Source organism: Podarcis muralis, chromosome 1 (assembly GCF_964188315.1).
Source record: "Podarcis muralis chromosome 1, rPodMur119.hap1.1, whole genome shotgun sequence".
NCBI classification, from domain to species: Eukaryota; Metazoa; Chordata; class Lepidosauria; order Squamata; family Lacertidae; genus Podarcis; species Podarcis muralis.
The window spans coordinates 10,193,683-10,210,533 of NC_135655.1; the positions used below are offsets into that span (position 1 = coordinate 10,193,683).

The 16,851-nt window shown below is 46.4% G+C and overlaps 1 protein-coding gene across 1 annotated transcript in view; it reads right to left on the minus strand.

Annotated features, from left to right (window-relative positions):
- The window catches only part of KCNH5 (potassium voltage-gated channel subfamily H member 5), a 197,375-nt gene that overhangs the window by 65,590 nt on the left and 114,934 nt on the right, over positions 1 to 16,851 (minus strand). Inside the window, exon 8 of the mRNA XM_028741055.2 lies at positions 7,398 to 7,597. Coding sequence (XP_028596888.2) covers positions 7,398 to 7,597 — 200 coding nt within the window. The remainder of the gene's footprint in view (positions 1 to 7,397; positions 7,598 to 16,851) is intronic.

A 16,851-nucleotide genomic window follows, 5' to 3' on the forward strand; every position in this document is an offset into this window, starting at 1 on the left:
AGACAAGGGCCCTGCAGGACTTGACATCTTTTCGCAGGGCCTGTAAGACAGAGCTGTTCCACCAGGCCTTTGGTCAGGGTGCAGCCTGACTCCCTCCTTTGGCAATCTCTACAAAGCTTTAGTCTATGGTTGCCATCAATTTGTATTTTAATTAATTTTTAGAATGTATTTATAATGTTGTACTGTTTTAGTGTTGTTAGCCGCCCTGAGCCCGGCTTCGGCTGGGGAGGGCGGGATATAAATAAAATTTATTATTATTATTATTATTATGACCCCATGGACCAGAGCACGCCAGGCACTCCTGTCTTCCACTGCCTCCCGCAGTTTGGTCAAACTCATGCTGGTGGCTTCGAGAAGACTGTCCCACCATCTCGTCCTCTGTCGTCCCCTTCTCCTTGTGCCCTCAATCTTTCCCAGGATCAGGGTCTTTTCCAGGGAGTCTTCTCTTCTCATGAGGTGGCCAAAGTATTGGAGTCTCAGCTTCAGGATCTGTCCTTCCAGTGAGCACTCAGGGCTGATTTCCTTCAGAATGGAGAGGTTTGATCTTCTTGCAGTCCATGGGACTCTCAAGAGTCTCCTCCATCACCATAATTCAAAAGCATCAATTCTTCGGCGATCAGCCTTCTTTATGGTTCAGCTCTCACTTCCATACCTCACTACTGGGAAAACCATAGCTTTAACTATACGGACCTTTGTTGGCAAGGTGATGTCTCAAAATCGGTTAAATGCAGTTAATGAGAGAGACACCGGGGCAGCGTAATTGTCCCAGGGATTCTTTCAAGTCCCATAAAATCGGCCATGCTAAAAGCAGGGTTGCAAAACAGACACTCGCCTTGTGCCCTGTCCTGAGTAACCACAGGCGACCGGGCCAGGATCCGCTGATTAAAAGTGCACTGTCTCTTTTGAACAGGAATTGGTCCTTCCTAAGTTTGTAAGCCAGTTTTTTTAATTTTGTTTTTAAATGCAGGACAAGACGAGAGAAAACGTGCTGAAATTAGGCCCGTAACCTTCATGTGTTCTGCTTACGCATATTTTCATAAGACTCAAGTAATAAGGACATAAGGTCCAGTGCCGAGGTCCTTCTGGCGGTTCCCTTACTGCGAGAAGCGAAGTTACAGGGAACCAGGCAGAGGGCCTTCTCGGTAGTGGTACCCACCCTGTGGAATGCCCTCCCATTAGATGTCAAAGAAATAAACAACTATCTCACGTTTAGAAGACATCTGAAGGCAGCCCTGTTTAGGGAAGCTGATGTCTTAATGTATTTTTAATCCTTTGTTGGAAGCTGCCAGAGTGGCTGGGGAAACCAGTATGTACTTGGTTGGTACACTTATGAACATTTAACATATATCTAAGACCTCAAAAGGGACGCGGGTGGCGCTGTGGGTAAAACCTCAGTGTCTAGGGCTTGCCGATCGCATGATCGGTGGTTCGAATCCCCGCGGCGGGGTAAGCTCCCGTCTTTTGGTCCCAGCTCCTGCCCACCTAGCAGTTCGAAAGCACCCTTAAGTGCAAGTAGATAAATAGGTACCGCTTTATAGCGGGAAGGTAAACGGCGTTTCCGTGTGCTGCGCTGGTGCTGGCTTGCCAGAGCAGCCTCGTCACGCTGGCCACGTGACCCGGAAGTGTCTCCGGACAGCGCTGGCCCCGGCCTCTAGAGTGAGATGGGCGCACAACCCTAGAGTCGGACACGACTGGCCCGTACGGGCAGGGGTACCTTTCCCTTTACCTTAAGACCTCAAAATTCCTATCACAACGCTTAGAGGGCATGCAATCCCCAAATTAGCATCTCCTCTGCTCTTTGTGGGAACACGGCCAGCATTTCTGTCTCCTTACCCAACGCCGATGTGCTTTAAACAAACTGCAGATGTTGCATACTGGGTACCCGCCTCAAAGGCTCAGAACTGTTGGGTGTGAATATCATCAATATAATCATTCTGAGATTAAAGGAGCAGCCGTAAATGCTCTTAAAATACACCAGGGTGTTTGATGCCATTTAATCCTGAGTCGATCCAAGAACAGGCTGAAACCTCTTTGCTCCCACGCGAAACCTGAAATGGCGCCCCGATATACAAAGCCTGGTTTAATGAACCGCTTGACTAGATCTGATTGGAATAATCTCACGTAGAGCTTGTCAAGACTGCTGTATTTCTGGAGAGAGGTATTTTCGCCTTCTTTAATTGCACAAATCAATGAAAACTTTTCTTGGGGGCAGGGGAGAAACTAATGGAAACCGCAACCCAAATTATATCTATTATTACATCTATTATATCCAGTCTTTCTGCCAGGGAGGACAAGGTGTCATACAAGGTTCTTTCCCCCCCTCTCCCCCCCCCCGTTTCATCCTCACAATAATCTAGTGAGGTAGGTTAGACAGAGAACTAATGACTGCCCAGGGGTGCCAACTTGAATAAAATATGGGGGGTAAGGTAAGCCCCACCCACATATAAATGATCACAAGACACAACACAGGCACACCATTTGAATGGCAATGCCCACCAGCTTTAGGGAGAGGTCTCAAATATTTTATTAGCATTTACTAATTAAATTTAACAGTCACTTTTTTGCCGCAGGCAACTCAAAGCATCTTACCAACACTGCATGTGTGCATTTAATGTACATATGCATTTAATGCTATGTGTGGGGGGAAATATGTGTAGTACGCAATAATTGTTTACATTTTTAGTGGAACCCAGGGATGTGGGTGGACTCACCTCTCATGTAAATTAAGGAGCAAGATGAGCACTGGAGGTGAAAGACCCTGGAGATGTGCTCCACATTGAACTTTTCAGAAAAGTCCATCCTTCATCTTTATGTACCTTAGCATCACCAAAGCCCGACAGCATGGGTAGGCAAACTAAGGCCCGGGGGGGCGGATCCGGCCCAATTGCCTTCTCAATCTGGCCGCAGACGGTCCGGGAATCAGCATATTTTTACATGAGTAGAATGTGTCCTTTTATTTAAAATGCATCTCTGGGTTATTTGTGGGGCATAGGATATCGTTCATTCCCCCCCCCCCGCCCATATAGTCTGGCCCCCCACAAGCTCTGAGGGACAGAGGACCGGCCCCCCTGCTGAAAACGTTTGCTGACCCCTCCCCTGCCCGACAGCAATCAAGAAGCCCAAAGCGCGGGGGGGGGGGATCTTTATATCTTTATCTGGACTTAACATTTTGTTGCTAGCAGTGAGCTCCCTTAATTGAAAATGTTGGCTGAGCAACCACTGTTTGCAGTTCTCTGTGTAACGACCTATTTTCCCGTGTAACCCATTAATTTTTCAACTGCTGTCAAGTGTGTTTCAATTAAAAACCAAGGAATTTAAATCCAAGATGAATATTCCCCTCTCCCCCCACCCCCACCCCATTCCCAAGAACTGCTGTAAATATTATTATGGCCGCTTAAGAGATCTTATTTGAAGAGTGCTTTTCTGGCACTCGTCTCCTTTTTCAGGCACTACGTTCTTAAGACGTGTCAAGTGCACACTTAAGGAAGAGAATGCAGCCAGCATCCGTTAGCAAAGAATTGAGCCCTCCTATGTATGCAGATGACACAACCTTAATGGCAGAAAGTGAGGAGGAATTAAAGAATCTTTTAATGAGGGTGAAAGAGGAGAGCGCAAAATATGGTCTGAAGTTCAACATCAAAAAAATGAAGATCATGGCCGCTGGTCCCACCACATCCTGGCAAATAGAAGGGGAAGAAATGGAGGCAGTGAGAGATTTTACTTTCTTGGGCTCCATGATCACTGCAGATGGTGACAGCAGTCACGAAATTAAAAGACGCCTGCTTCTTGGGAGAAAAGCAATGACAAACCTAGACAGCATCTTAAAAAGCAGAGACACCACCTTGCCAACAAAGGTCCGTATTGTTAAAGCTATGGTTTTCCCAGTAGTGATGTATGGAAGTGAGAGCTGGACCATAAAGAAGGCTGATCGCCGAAGAATTGATGCTTTTGAATTATGGTGCTGGAGGAGACTCTTGAGAGTCCCATGGACTGCAAGAAGATCAAACCTCTCCATTCTGAAGGAAATCAGCCCGGAGTGCTCACTGGAAGGACAGATCCTGAAGCTGAGGCTCCACTACTTTGGCCACCTCATGAGAAGAGAAGACTCCCTGGAAAAGACCCTGATGTTGGGAAAGATGGAGGGCACAAGGAGAAGGGGACGACAGAGGAAGAGATGGTTGGACAGTGTTCTCGAAGCTACCAGCATGAGTTTGACCAAACTGCGGGAGGCAGTGGAAGACAGGAGTGCCTGGTGTGCTCTGGTCCATGGGGTCATGAAGAGTCAGACATGACTAAACGACTAAATAACAATAACAACAACAACAACATGTATGCTTGTTGAGGAGCCTGAATAAGCTGCAGATCCCTGTTGAGAATACACAGATATACGAGGGGCTGCTGCTCACCAGCCCCACCTACCCCCTCTCCCTTGCCAGACCCCAAACCCCCTTGCCAAATGAATGCCTACCCTTTGCATCTCACCCAGACCCCGCAATTTGCAGCCACGCAAAGAAAACCCAGGTAAACTGCTACGCAGAGAACCTGACGCCTATGTGCTGCCTACACTGCTGTAGGCAGTTTACGTCTGAATACCAGTCTCTGGGAATCCGGCCGCTACTGTATTATGATCAACGACTAAGAGCCAAACCTGCAACACTAAAGCAGGATGCTGCATAGACACAGCACACCTGGTATCCTCAACTGGTGTTACAGGGATTTTGCCCTGCTATTTGAACAAGTTTTAAACAGATCAGAGCATCTACAAGGCTGCATCCCATTTGGCTCAGGTGTTGAGTCAAATGCAGGTCTACCTCGTCTAAACCGAAAACTCACACGCCGAATCTCATGCCTCTGGACAAACGTACAGCTAGGTTCTATTTTAAGAAGACACACTTTCTCCGTGACGTATTGGACAGCCGTTATTTTTAAACCCTCACGTTCCCATACGATTATCATTTTCTGTCGCCATAGGAACCTAGCTGCAAAGGTTTAAATATAGCATCTTCCCCCCCTTCCCCCCCCCCCAGGGATATACAATTCTTCGCTACTCCTTTTCTTATTTGGCTTGTAAAGGAGGGAATTAAACTTCTCATAACGGAAGACATTACTGCCTGCAATGTACCAGGTGAGGCTGGGGTAAAGAATGCTATCTAATATAATAAATCCCACTGCACAGATCGAGATGAGTTTCTTGTTTGCGACATCCACTGACTGCAGATGCGGAGGAGCGTATGGCAGGGCTAACCAACACAATGTTCTTCAGATGCCGGGGACTACAACTCCCATCAGCCCCAGCCAGCAGGGCCAGTGGTCAGGAAGTGATGGGAGTTGTAGTCCATTTGGAGGGCATTTCCTTGGCTACCAATGGCCCGTGGTCCCAAGACTCGCAGAAGAAAAATCCTGCTACATATTGCACTGCAGTTATCGACCTTATCCAACGGTTGAGAGAAGATAAATACGCTGATGTATTTGTTTAAGCATCATGGAGCTGGGAAGTAAAAGGCGATAGTTAGAAAGGCCACAGAGAATATATATGAAATCCAATATTTCAAAGAAGGAAGAAACAAACTAGAAGCAGGGCTTAATATCCACCAGGAGCAAAGCAGTGGCACTAAAGGAAAAAATATGCAAAGTAATTTGATAAAGGAAAAAGGATTCAGGATATTAAAGAGAGATTGTTCTTTTAAAGGATCAGTATAGCGAGTTCTGAACCAAACACCACCCAACTTCTGCTATGCAGTAACAATTTTTGCAGAAGCAACTGTACCTGAGAAGTTCAACAAACTAGGGAATGCAATATCTTTTTCTCTCTCTTTTGCTTTAGTGCCCCGTTTATTTTCATTAAGTGAATTTTGTATCCATTTGTAAAAAAACAAAAACAATCAGTCTGACTTTCACATTTATTCATTAATGTGATCTGAAGGAGCGTCTCCACCCCCATCGTTCTACCCGGACACTGAGGTCCAGCACCGAGGGCCTTCTGGCGGTTCCCTCACTGTGAGAAGCCAAGTTACAGGGAACCAGGCAGAGGGCCTTCTCGGTAGTGACACCTTCCCTGTGGAACGCCCTCCCACCAGATGTCAAAGAGAACAACAACTACCAGGCCTTTAGAAGACATCTGAAGGCAGCCCTGTTTCGGGAAGCTTTTAATGTTTGATGTATTATAGTATTTTAATATTCTTTTGGAAGCCGCCCAGAGTGGCTGGGGAAGCCCAGCCAGATGGGCGGGGTATAAATAAATTATTATTATTATTATTATTATTATTAGCCCAATGGTGGGGGACCTCCAACCACTAGGATATTAGGCTAAGTGGAGTCCTAATAGGACCCATGACACCACTTTCCCCCAAACCACACCCTCCTGCCCAATACCTGATGTCGTATGTGACACTTCCTGTATCGCATGGGAACTCCCTAGTGCAGCCAATGGGCTTGCTCTCAGCACCGATCAGCTGATGAACACTGAGGGAGAGTCCCTTTGAAGTGTGTTTGCTCTGCCCATCAGCTGATTGGTGCTGCAACCTGTACCAGTTAATTATGCACTTAAGCAGTTTGCATATCTTTGCTTATCTTCCATAATTCTGCTTTTGCCAGTCAAGGAGGGAGTAGTGAAATATGAAGCCCTTTTGCACGACCAGCTGCTGGAATTTTTTAGAGAAAATCCTACTGCGATTTTACTAAATATTACCCATACACTTTGAAGCTTACCTTCTCAGTCTTCAAGACTAGAAAGCTGATTTTTTTAAAAAGGAAGGAAAGAAGGAAGGAAGGAACAAACGAACTCAGGCTATTGCCAACTGATTTTAATGCCAATTACTGCAATTGTGTCATGCTATCATGGGTGTAGGGACGCGGGTGGTGCTGTGGGTTAAACCACAGAGCCTAGGACTTGCCGATCAGAAGGTCGGCGGTTCGAATCCCCACGACGGGGTGAGCTCCTGTTGCTCGGTCCCAGCTCCTGCCAACCTAGCAGTTCAAAAGCACGTCAAAGTGCAAGTAGATAAATAGGTACCGCTCTGGCGGGAAGGTAAACGGCATTTCTGTGAGCTGCTCTGGTTCGCCAGAAGCAGCTTAGTCATGCTGGCCACGTGACCCGGAAGCTGTCTGCAGACAAACGCTGGCTCCCTCGGCCTATAGAGCGAGATGAGCGCCGCAACCCCAGAGTCAGTCACGACTGGACCCTTTACCTTTACCTTTATCATGGGTGTACAGAACACAGACCATTCTACCCTTAAAAAAAAAAACAACAAGTATGCATCATAGTAACATTATTTAATGAATAAGAATGGGATTCTGAATTGTTACACCTCTCCTTCTGCTCTGAAAATGGACATTGGCTTAACTTGACCAGCCACTGGGGTTTCACACTCACACTCACAAACACACACGTATCGTACCTTCTCTGTGTCGATTCCTTTGGACATTGACCAGGTGGAGACGATATAATCCATGACTCGTTCGCTAAGGCCTTTGGGGACTTGGTACAACTTTAAGAAATCTCTCACATTGTTCAGCATCTCATGGTAGCGGTTGGTGTTGGCGTACATCTGTTGGAAAATTGTGGTGACGTTCCCGAAAATAGTTGCATAAAGGAGAGCTGGAAAAGAGCAAGAAGCAGAATTAGAAGCGCTAAGCGGTTGGCGTTCACGTAACATGGCCAAGCCGCGCTCCTTGTTTCACTGGGTGCACTGAGCAGCAAAGCTCCATCTATGCCAGTCACACCCACCATCTTGGCCTCCCAGAGCGCTGTGCCTCTGGAACCATGGGGGACTTTTGGGAACATGGGTTGGCAGGTATGACTGTGTGGGCCTTTGCTTTACACTATGCCCCACACTTGATCATGGCCACTGGTCCCATCACCTCCCGGCAAATAGAGGGGGAAGAAATGGAGGCAGTGAGAGATTTTACTTTTTTGGGCTCCGTGATCACTGCAGATGGTGACAGCAGCCACGAAATTAAAAGACGCCTGCTCCTTGGGAGAAAAGCAATGACAAACCTAGACAGCATCTTAAAAAGCAGAGACATCACCTTGCCAACAAAGGTCCGTATAGTTAAAGCTATGGTTTTCCCAGTAGTAGGAAGTGAGAGCCGGACCATAAGAAGAATGGAAGTTTTGAATTCTGGTGCTGGAGGAGACTCTTGAGAGTCCCATGGACTGCAAGGAAATCAAACATATCCATTCTGAAGGAAATCAGCCCTGATCAGTGCTCACTGGAAGGACAGATCCTGAAGCTGAGGCTCCAATACTTTGGCCACCTCATGAGAAGAGAAGACTCCCTGGGAAAGACCCTGATGTTGGGAAAGATGGAGGGCACAAGGAGAAGGGGACGACAGAGGACGAGATGGTTGGACAGTGTTCTCAAAGCTACCAGCATGAGTTTGACCAAACTGCGGGAGGCAGTGGAAGACAGGAATGCCTGGCGTGCTCTGGTCCATGGGGTCACGAAGAGTCGGACATGACTAAACGACTAAACAACAACAACATGCCCCACACTGTCAACAAAAGTTAAAAGGAGAAACACTGTGATTGTGATGGCTGTGATGGCCAACGTGACTACGCATCTTTGACATGGTCAGAGGCAAAGATGCTTCTGAATGACAGTTGCCGGAAGCAACAGTGGGGCAGACTGCTCTTGAGCTCAAATTCTGCTTGAAGGTTTCCCACAGGTGCCCATTTGGCCACTGTGAGAACAGGAGGCTGGGCCAGATGAGGCCATTGGTCTGATCCAACAAGGATCCTCATGCTGTTATGACTGCCATCACCATGAAACCACCTGGCAAAGGGGAGGAGAGGGAAAGACTTTCAGGGAGGTGCATAGGCACCTAAATGTTAGGATTTTTATCTATCCAAGCTGCTCCAGCAGTGGTACTATGTTTTGTGTACATCATGTGAGTGTCTGAGTGAGTGTGAGACAGGAAGTCTGAGTACTATTGGAAGTTAGTTTCACTTCTGTTTGTGTTGCAGTTCTGTACTGGTGTTCAGAGAGCACACACATACTGATGGAGTCTCTGTATTATAAGCCTGTAAATAAAGTACAGTGGTACTTTGGGTTAAGTACAGTGGTGCCCCGCAAGACGAATGCCTCGCAAGACGAAAAACTCGCTAGACAAAAGGGTTTTCCGTTTTTTGAGTCGTTCCGCAAGACAAATTTCCCTATGGGCTTGCTTCGCAAGACGAAACGTCTTGCGAGTTCTTGCGAGTTTGTTTCCTTTTTCTTAAAGCCGCTAAGCCGTTAATAGCCGCTAAGCCGCTAATAGCCGCTAAGCCGCTAAGCCGCTAATAGCCGTGCTTCGCAAGACGAAAAAACCGCAAGACGAAGAGACTCGCGGAACGGATTAATTTCGTTTTGCGAGGCACCACTGTACTTAATTCGTTCCAGAGGTCTGTACTTAACCTGAAACTCTTCTTAACCTGAAGCATCACATTAGCTAATGGGGCCTTCTGCTGCCGCTGCACCACCAGAGCACGATTTCTCTTCTTATCCTGAAGCAAAGTTCTTAACCTGAAGCGTATGTAACTTGAAGTGTATGTAACCCGAGGTACCACTGTAGTTTAGAACTACGATTGAGTCTTTCTTCTGCTATGATATGCCAGAAGACTAGCGTGCTCTTCTCAGGAGAGAAGGGTCGCTTATTACCGGTCTCTCTAGACTGAGGGAGACAGCCAGAGAGGACCACCGGATAGACACTTGGGAAGTTGGCAGCCTTCCCAGGGCGTGTTTCCAACACTAAATTCTAATTTTTTTACTGAGGTTGTTAGGCACGCGGGAGCTCAGTTGGGCTAACTTAACCTCACAGCAGCCTCCCCTCCCCAAATCAGTCACGCAAACAAAGCACATTGCAACCAACCATGCTGGGGGCCCTCTGATCTGCCTGCTGGGAGCCTGAGGGGCCCTCCCCTGCCTCTCTCCACCTGGCCTGGGGCGGGGCCTGACAGGCTCCATAAAGGACTGCTGCTGCTGTTGCTCGACAGAGAGGGCTCCTTTTAAAAATTGTTTTTATTTTTTATCTATGCCATTTTAAATTGTAATTGATAATAATGTTGCATTTTAAGTTTTAGATTTTATGATTTATGTGGAAATTGTTTTCCATTTGGTTGTGTACCTTTTGATGTGTTTTATTTATTGTTTATGACTTTTCTTATGTTGGTAATTGGGACGCAGGTGGCGATGTGGTCCAAACCACAGAGCCTAGGGCTTGCCGATCAGAAGGTTGGCAGTTCGAATCCCCGCAACAGGGTGAGCTCCCGTTGCTCAGTCCCTGCTCCTGCCAACCTAGCAGTTCAAAAGCACTTCAAAGTGCAAATAGATAAATAGGTACCGCTCTGGCAGGAAGGTAAACGGTGTTTCCGTGCACTGCTTTGGTTCGCCAGAAGCGGCTTAGTCATGCTGGCCACATGACCTGGAAGCTGTATGGCAGCTCCCTTGGCCAGTAAAGCGAGATGAGCGCCACAACCCCAGAGTTGTCCGTGACTGGACCTAATGGTCAGGGGTCCCTTTACCTATGTTGGTAATTATGTAAATCTTGTCATGTTGTAAGCCGCCTTGAGCATTGTTTTAACTATGGAAAGGCGGCATACAATTAAAATGATGATGATGATGATGATGATCTCTTGCCCTCCACCAGCAAAATCAAGATACCAACCAATGCGACACTAACACAAACGCTCTGCTCATATATTACGAAAAAGAATGAAAGTTTATTGTCCCTCCCAATGCCTATTTCCCCCTTTTGTCTCCCCTGTTATCTTCCCCCACCAACCCCATGCTACCCACATCAAAAATGTCTCAAACTTAATGTAACTGACCTGCATGAAGGACTCTATGATTTGAAAACAGAGACACTGAATGTACTTTTGTTACTCATGAAAATCTTTTAATATAAACAAAAAAACAGCAACCAGGTGACCTATTTCCCCTCAGAAGCGAAAGACAGCATGTATCAACGTGTAGTGGAAAAACTGGTGCTTCTCAAAGCATGTGAAATGTTTAATCATCTGAGCCATTACAGACACTGCTGAGACGTATTGGGAACCACCATGCAAAGATTTTCAGTCATTTCTAAAACCTGCAGCTGTAATTCCACTGGAATTGTTGAAAGAGTCAAGCAAATGTCACTGAAATTAATGGAAAATGTTTAGGGCTGAACAACATGATGGTGGAACATTATTTTCCTTGAAAGGGGGTGGGGGTGGTTATGAGGGTGCATGCATATATAAACTCTGTGCTATTTTTGAATTAGCTTTTCTTGAAAGTGGGCACTCTGGCTGGTACATAGCGACGTGTGTTAAACTATGTTTAATTAAAATGCTGCCTGCCTGTTATAAAAGCTGCCCTATTTTTCCATCTCCCAGTGTTGATCAGATTTCTGCAGACCTGAACGCACTGTAATTTTCAAGTCACAGCAGAAAATCCACTACAATCCTGGCCCAAAGACCTGCAGGCATCCCAATGAAATAATCAGGACTCGCTCCCAAGGGTGCAAAGGCGAAGAGGCAACACAACATTTATTTGATTTGTATTTCATTTTTCATTGAGTCCAGTTTTATGTTGTTGTTGTTGTTTAGTCGTTTAGTCGTGTCCGACTCTTCGTGATCCCATGGACCAGAGCATGCCAGGCACTCCTGTCTTCCACTGCCTCCCGCAGTTTGGTCAAACTCATGCTGGTAGCTTCGAGAAGGAGGAGACTCTTGAGAGTCCCATGGACTGCAAGAAGATCAAACCTCTCCATTCTGAAGGAAATCAGCCCTGAGTGCTCACTGGAAGGGCAGATCGCGAAGCTGAGGCTCCAATACTTTGGCCACCTCATGAGAAGAGAAGACTCCCTGGAAAAGACCCTGATGTTGGGGAAGATGGAGGGCACAAGGAGAAGGGGACGACAGAGGACGAGATGGTTGGACAGTGTTCTCAAAGCTATGAGTCTAACCAAACTCCGGGAGGCTGTGGAAGACAGGAGTGCCTGGCGTGCTCTGGTCCATGGGGTCACGAAGAGTCGGACATGACTAAATGACTAAACAACAACAATCTTCCCATGTCTCTTGAGATGTACAAATGCCAAGAACAACAGCAGTATCTTGTGGGTCGTACAAATAGCGTTCTTGATAATTGTTTTTTATAGGGCGGGGCAGGGGGAACTGGGGGTGAGTTTATGGAACCAAGGGGGAGGTGACCCCAAAATGTTAGGGGAACTGCTGGTCTAAGGGGTAATTTTCCTCTCCCTCGGAGTGACACTGCAATTTCCCAAGACCCACCTTTTCCATGGCATCAGGGGAGTGCCAACCTGGCAGCAGGACACACAGCTATAATCTCCCCAGAGGCTTCCTTCACCAAGTTCTTTGCCTTCTTCAGTTTCTCCTGGTCAGCCACCTTAGCCTCAAGGGAACAAGCCTATCACCTAAGAGCCTGGAGCTCACCAAACTGAAGACACACCACGACTTCTGTCCAGCAGAAAGAGAGTCATACATGTGGCAATGTGCAATGCAATGGGAGGACTCCACTCCCCTTGTTGCATGAGCTTTTGGAAACTCATCAATGATTCCTTCTCCTTACAGAACTCTGGACAAACTTCCCCAAACACAGAATGCTTACAAGATGAAGACAGCTTGCGGAGAGAAATTACCTGTGGCCTTATAGTGGGCAACAAATAAATAAATACTAGGGAGATCTGTCACATGAGCAACTGTCTGCTCATTCAATAAGGCTTCTTCTCTCCTAACCTTCCTGTAGACCCCTGAGCCCTCCCAATTGTCAGGGGCAGCCCATCCCATTCCATTGTCTGAGGCCAATCCAAATAAATTTTTTGTACCAGCCACTGGCCATGACAAATCTGAATAAGAAATAAATACAAGCAAAAAGGGATGTAGCGCCACAAGTACTGGTCTCTATCTTAGAGTGCTAAGAGGAAGGCATGCTTTGGCAAACCCTCACCGTGATCAGCTCCCACCCAGAAACCTATGTCCCCACTGTGAAAGGACGTGGGGATCCAGAATTGCATCCAGAATCCACAGTCACTTACGGACTCACTGCTAAGACCTTGTTCATGGAAGACAATCTTACTCGGTTACGAGTGATCAAAGAAGAAGAAGGAGAAGGAGGAGGTCTCTGTTTAGATCTCTGTGTTTCCCTTTCTGATCTTTTTGGCTGGCAAAGCAAAAACGGTGACTTTATGATAAGGTTCCCAGACATCCCCGTTTCCCAGGGACAGTCCCCAGATTTACAAATCCATAGAAGTTGAAAAGTGTCCCCGATTCATTGAAAAAAATCTGGTAACCTTACTTTATGAGTCACTGAAGTGTTTACATCACTAAGAAGCCATAGGACCTTCTCTGCTGGGGAGAGACATCTTTCCTGTATGGATAGTAAGGTAAGAAATCACCTCCTGGGTCCAATGTATAGTGAGCAATATAGTAAATAGTGCAAGATGCCTTTCACCTGTGGTTGCCCACATATACAGAGGCTGTCTTCATATGGTACCCTGTTATATCATCCGTCTAGGACGGCGGAGGGCATAACTTGAAAACGCAGCTCAGTAAAAGTGAATCTAAGTGATGCTGGCCGGAGATTCGATGGGTAACTGACTCTAAAATGGACCGTTTTTAGAAGGGGGAACCAAGGAACTGAGGCTAAATGCCGCCCCACTGCTGAAGCATCTTCTGATGAGATCTCATGGAACTCTTGTGAGATCTCACAACATCTCACTGGCGGACGCTGCTTCTCCTCGCTTCTCTGGCAGTCCCGCCCCGTGGGATTTCACCACCCGAAGCAGCTGCCTCATTGTGCCTCATGGGTGAGGTGGCCCTGCCATCTGTGCTTCGAAGGGTAGAGCAGCCTTCTGGAGAAGATTTGGGGTGTCCCCGGGGGCTGCATGGGGGGAGAGTGTTATGTACTGAAGTTCTCACCCTGGGCCAGCAGGGGGATACTGTTATGCAAATAGGGGGTCGAAAGTAACGTTCAGTGATTGGATAGTTTTAGAAAATTGTTACAGTTACGTTGTACTGGAGCTCTATATAAGCAGGCTGACTGAACCCTTCAGTTCAGTTCTGTCCTGGCCTGTGAATAAACAAGAGCTGTTGAAGAATCACTGTGTCGTCTGATATGTTCACCCACAACTTAACAGAGAGGAAGGGGAGGTTCTGTAGCACAAGCAGACATCTGCTCTGCTGGGTGGGGCACAACTGGATCTCACCCATAATGCAATGAGACTCATTAGGACCCACCCCCCACCCCCCAGTTTGTGGAAGTTGTGAGAAATCACTTTGTTTTCTCCAACATGCCTCCTTACCGCAAATTAATCAGGAAATTGCCATTAGGTGGTTATTGTTGTTTTATCCTAAGATACTTGCTGCTGTATTGCATTAGCCAACTATTCTGAATAGAATAATGAGCTGAGTCTTTCTGAGGTTGAAAGTATGCATGGAATACTTAGCAGAGTTAAGCTAAATAGCCTTCAGTAGCAAGGATATCATCATAACACTCAAAGAACTCCCCGACTTTACGCTCTGGAAACTCCACAATTTATGCTCCAAATTGCCTCTATTAAAAATAAGCAAAATAGCACCAGGTTAATAATATCCTCTAATGGGCAAAGTGTTTCGACAGAGGTGTTTTTTAATGGAGATTTATACAGAAGAACTAAATGCTCTCCACGGTGCTCCCTAGCAGCACTAAAAACTGGGATTGGCCCAAGACACACACACCTAACCAAACAAAAAAGAGGAAAAGCATAGAGCACTGACTTCCTATAGTTTTCCAAGCAGAATTGAAGATCTTAATACTGGCACGTCGTGTCCTAAATGGGAAGCATATTGCAACATTTACAATGCATTAGCATGCAGTGCTTCCCGGATTCCTATTAAGTGAGGTGAGAGCAATTTAAGGGGAAACAGCAGATGGAACTGAAGCTCAGAATCTCTCCAGGAGGGCTGGCAGGGGGACTGTGGCTCAGTGGAAGAGTATCTCATACCCTCCAATGTTCCTCAGATGAAAATAGGGACATTTCTCATTCCCCCCTACCCAGCTCACCCTCCTCGGTCCTCCATTTTTGTGCCCCCAAGCATTTACCATCAAGGATTTGGAAACCAAGCCATATGAGGAACGGTTGAAGGAGCTTGGTACCATATCAACACCAAGTGTTGGTGCTGACCTTAAAAGCCATAAATGACCTCAGTCCTATATAACAGAAGGAGCATCTACACCAAGGGTCAGCAAACTCTTTCAGCATGGGGCCAGTCCACTGTCCCTCACACCCTGTGGGGAGCCAGACTATATTTTGGGAGAAAATGAACGAATTCCTACGCCCCACAAATAACCCAGAGATGCATTTTGAATAAAAGGATACATTCTACTCATGTAAAAACATGCTGATTCCCAGACCATCCGCGGGCCGGATTGAGAAGGAAATTGGACCGAATCTGGCCCCCAGGCCTTAGTTTGCCTACCCATGGTCTACACTCCCATCGTTCAGCCTGGACACTGAGGTCCAGTGCCAAGGGCCTTCTGGCGGTTCCCTCACTGAGAGAAGTGAGGTTACAGGGAACTAGGCAGAGGGCCTTCTCGGTAGTGGTCCCCTCCCTGGGGAATGCCCTCCCAGCAGATGTCAAGGCAACAAGCCTTTTACTTTTAAAAGACACCTGAAGGCAGCCCTGTTTAGTGAAGTTTTTAATGATTAAAGCTGTATTGTGTTTTTAATACAGTGGTGCCTCGCAAGACAAAATTAATTTGTTCCGCGAGTTTTGTCGTCTTGCGATTTTTTTCGTCTTGCGAAGCACGGTGTCGGGAAAGTTTTGGAAAAGCTTCAAAAATCACCAAAGTCTTTAAAAACCTCAAAAAAGGCTACCACACCGCGTTCTATGAGTTGCTCCTCGAAGTCAAGTCGCAACTGTATTAACGGTGTTAAGAAAAAGGAAACAAACTTGAAAGACGTTTCCGTCTTGCGAAGCAAGCCCATAGGGAAAATCGTCTTGCGAAGCAGCTCAAAAAACAAAAAACCCTTTCGTCTAGCGAGTTTTTTGTCTTACGAGGCATTCGTCTTGCGAGGTACCACTGTATTCTGTTGGAAGCCACCCAGAGTGGCCGGAGAAACCCAGCCAGATGGGCAGGGTATAAATAAATTATTCTTCATCATCATCATCATCTTCATCATCTTCATATATCTGAAGGGTTGTCAATTGGAAGAGGAAATAAGCTTGTTTTCCCCTGCTTTGGAGTCGAACCAATGGCTTAAAGTTGCAAGAAAGGAGATTCCAACTAAACACCAAGAAGAACTTTCCGGCAGTAAGAGCTCTTTTGACAGTGGAATGGTGTTCCTCAGGAGGTGGTGGACTTTCCTTTAAACAGAGGTTAGATGGCCATCTGTCGTGGATGCTCTAGCTGAGATTCCTGCATTGCAGGGGGTTGGACTAGACAACCCTTGGGCCCATTCCAACTCTACAATTCTATGATTCTATAGTGATTCCAGACCTGGTTGGATGCTGTGCTGCTGTAGTTAGCATTTAGCTAATTGATATCTTTAATATGCTTTCGTTTTTAAAGGAGACCTGCTTCTCTCTTTGTGACAGACTGTCTGAGACAGACTTTCCTCTTGTTCTGCAGAATCTGACTGCATTCTTACAACAGTTTATTCTATGTTTCCAATATTTTTCTCAGTTTCCACATTATCTTTTGAGCTTTCAAACAGCGTAAAAGCCACTTGCGGAAATCTAGCAGAATATAGCGCACGTTCAATGTACATTTCAGTGTTATTTGCAAACTTCTTTTTCCTGGAGGCAAATAACATGGAAGTCATTCGCTATATACTGCTAGATTTCCGGAAGTGGCTTATATGCCGTGTGAAAGGTCAAAAATAATGTGGAAA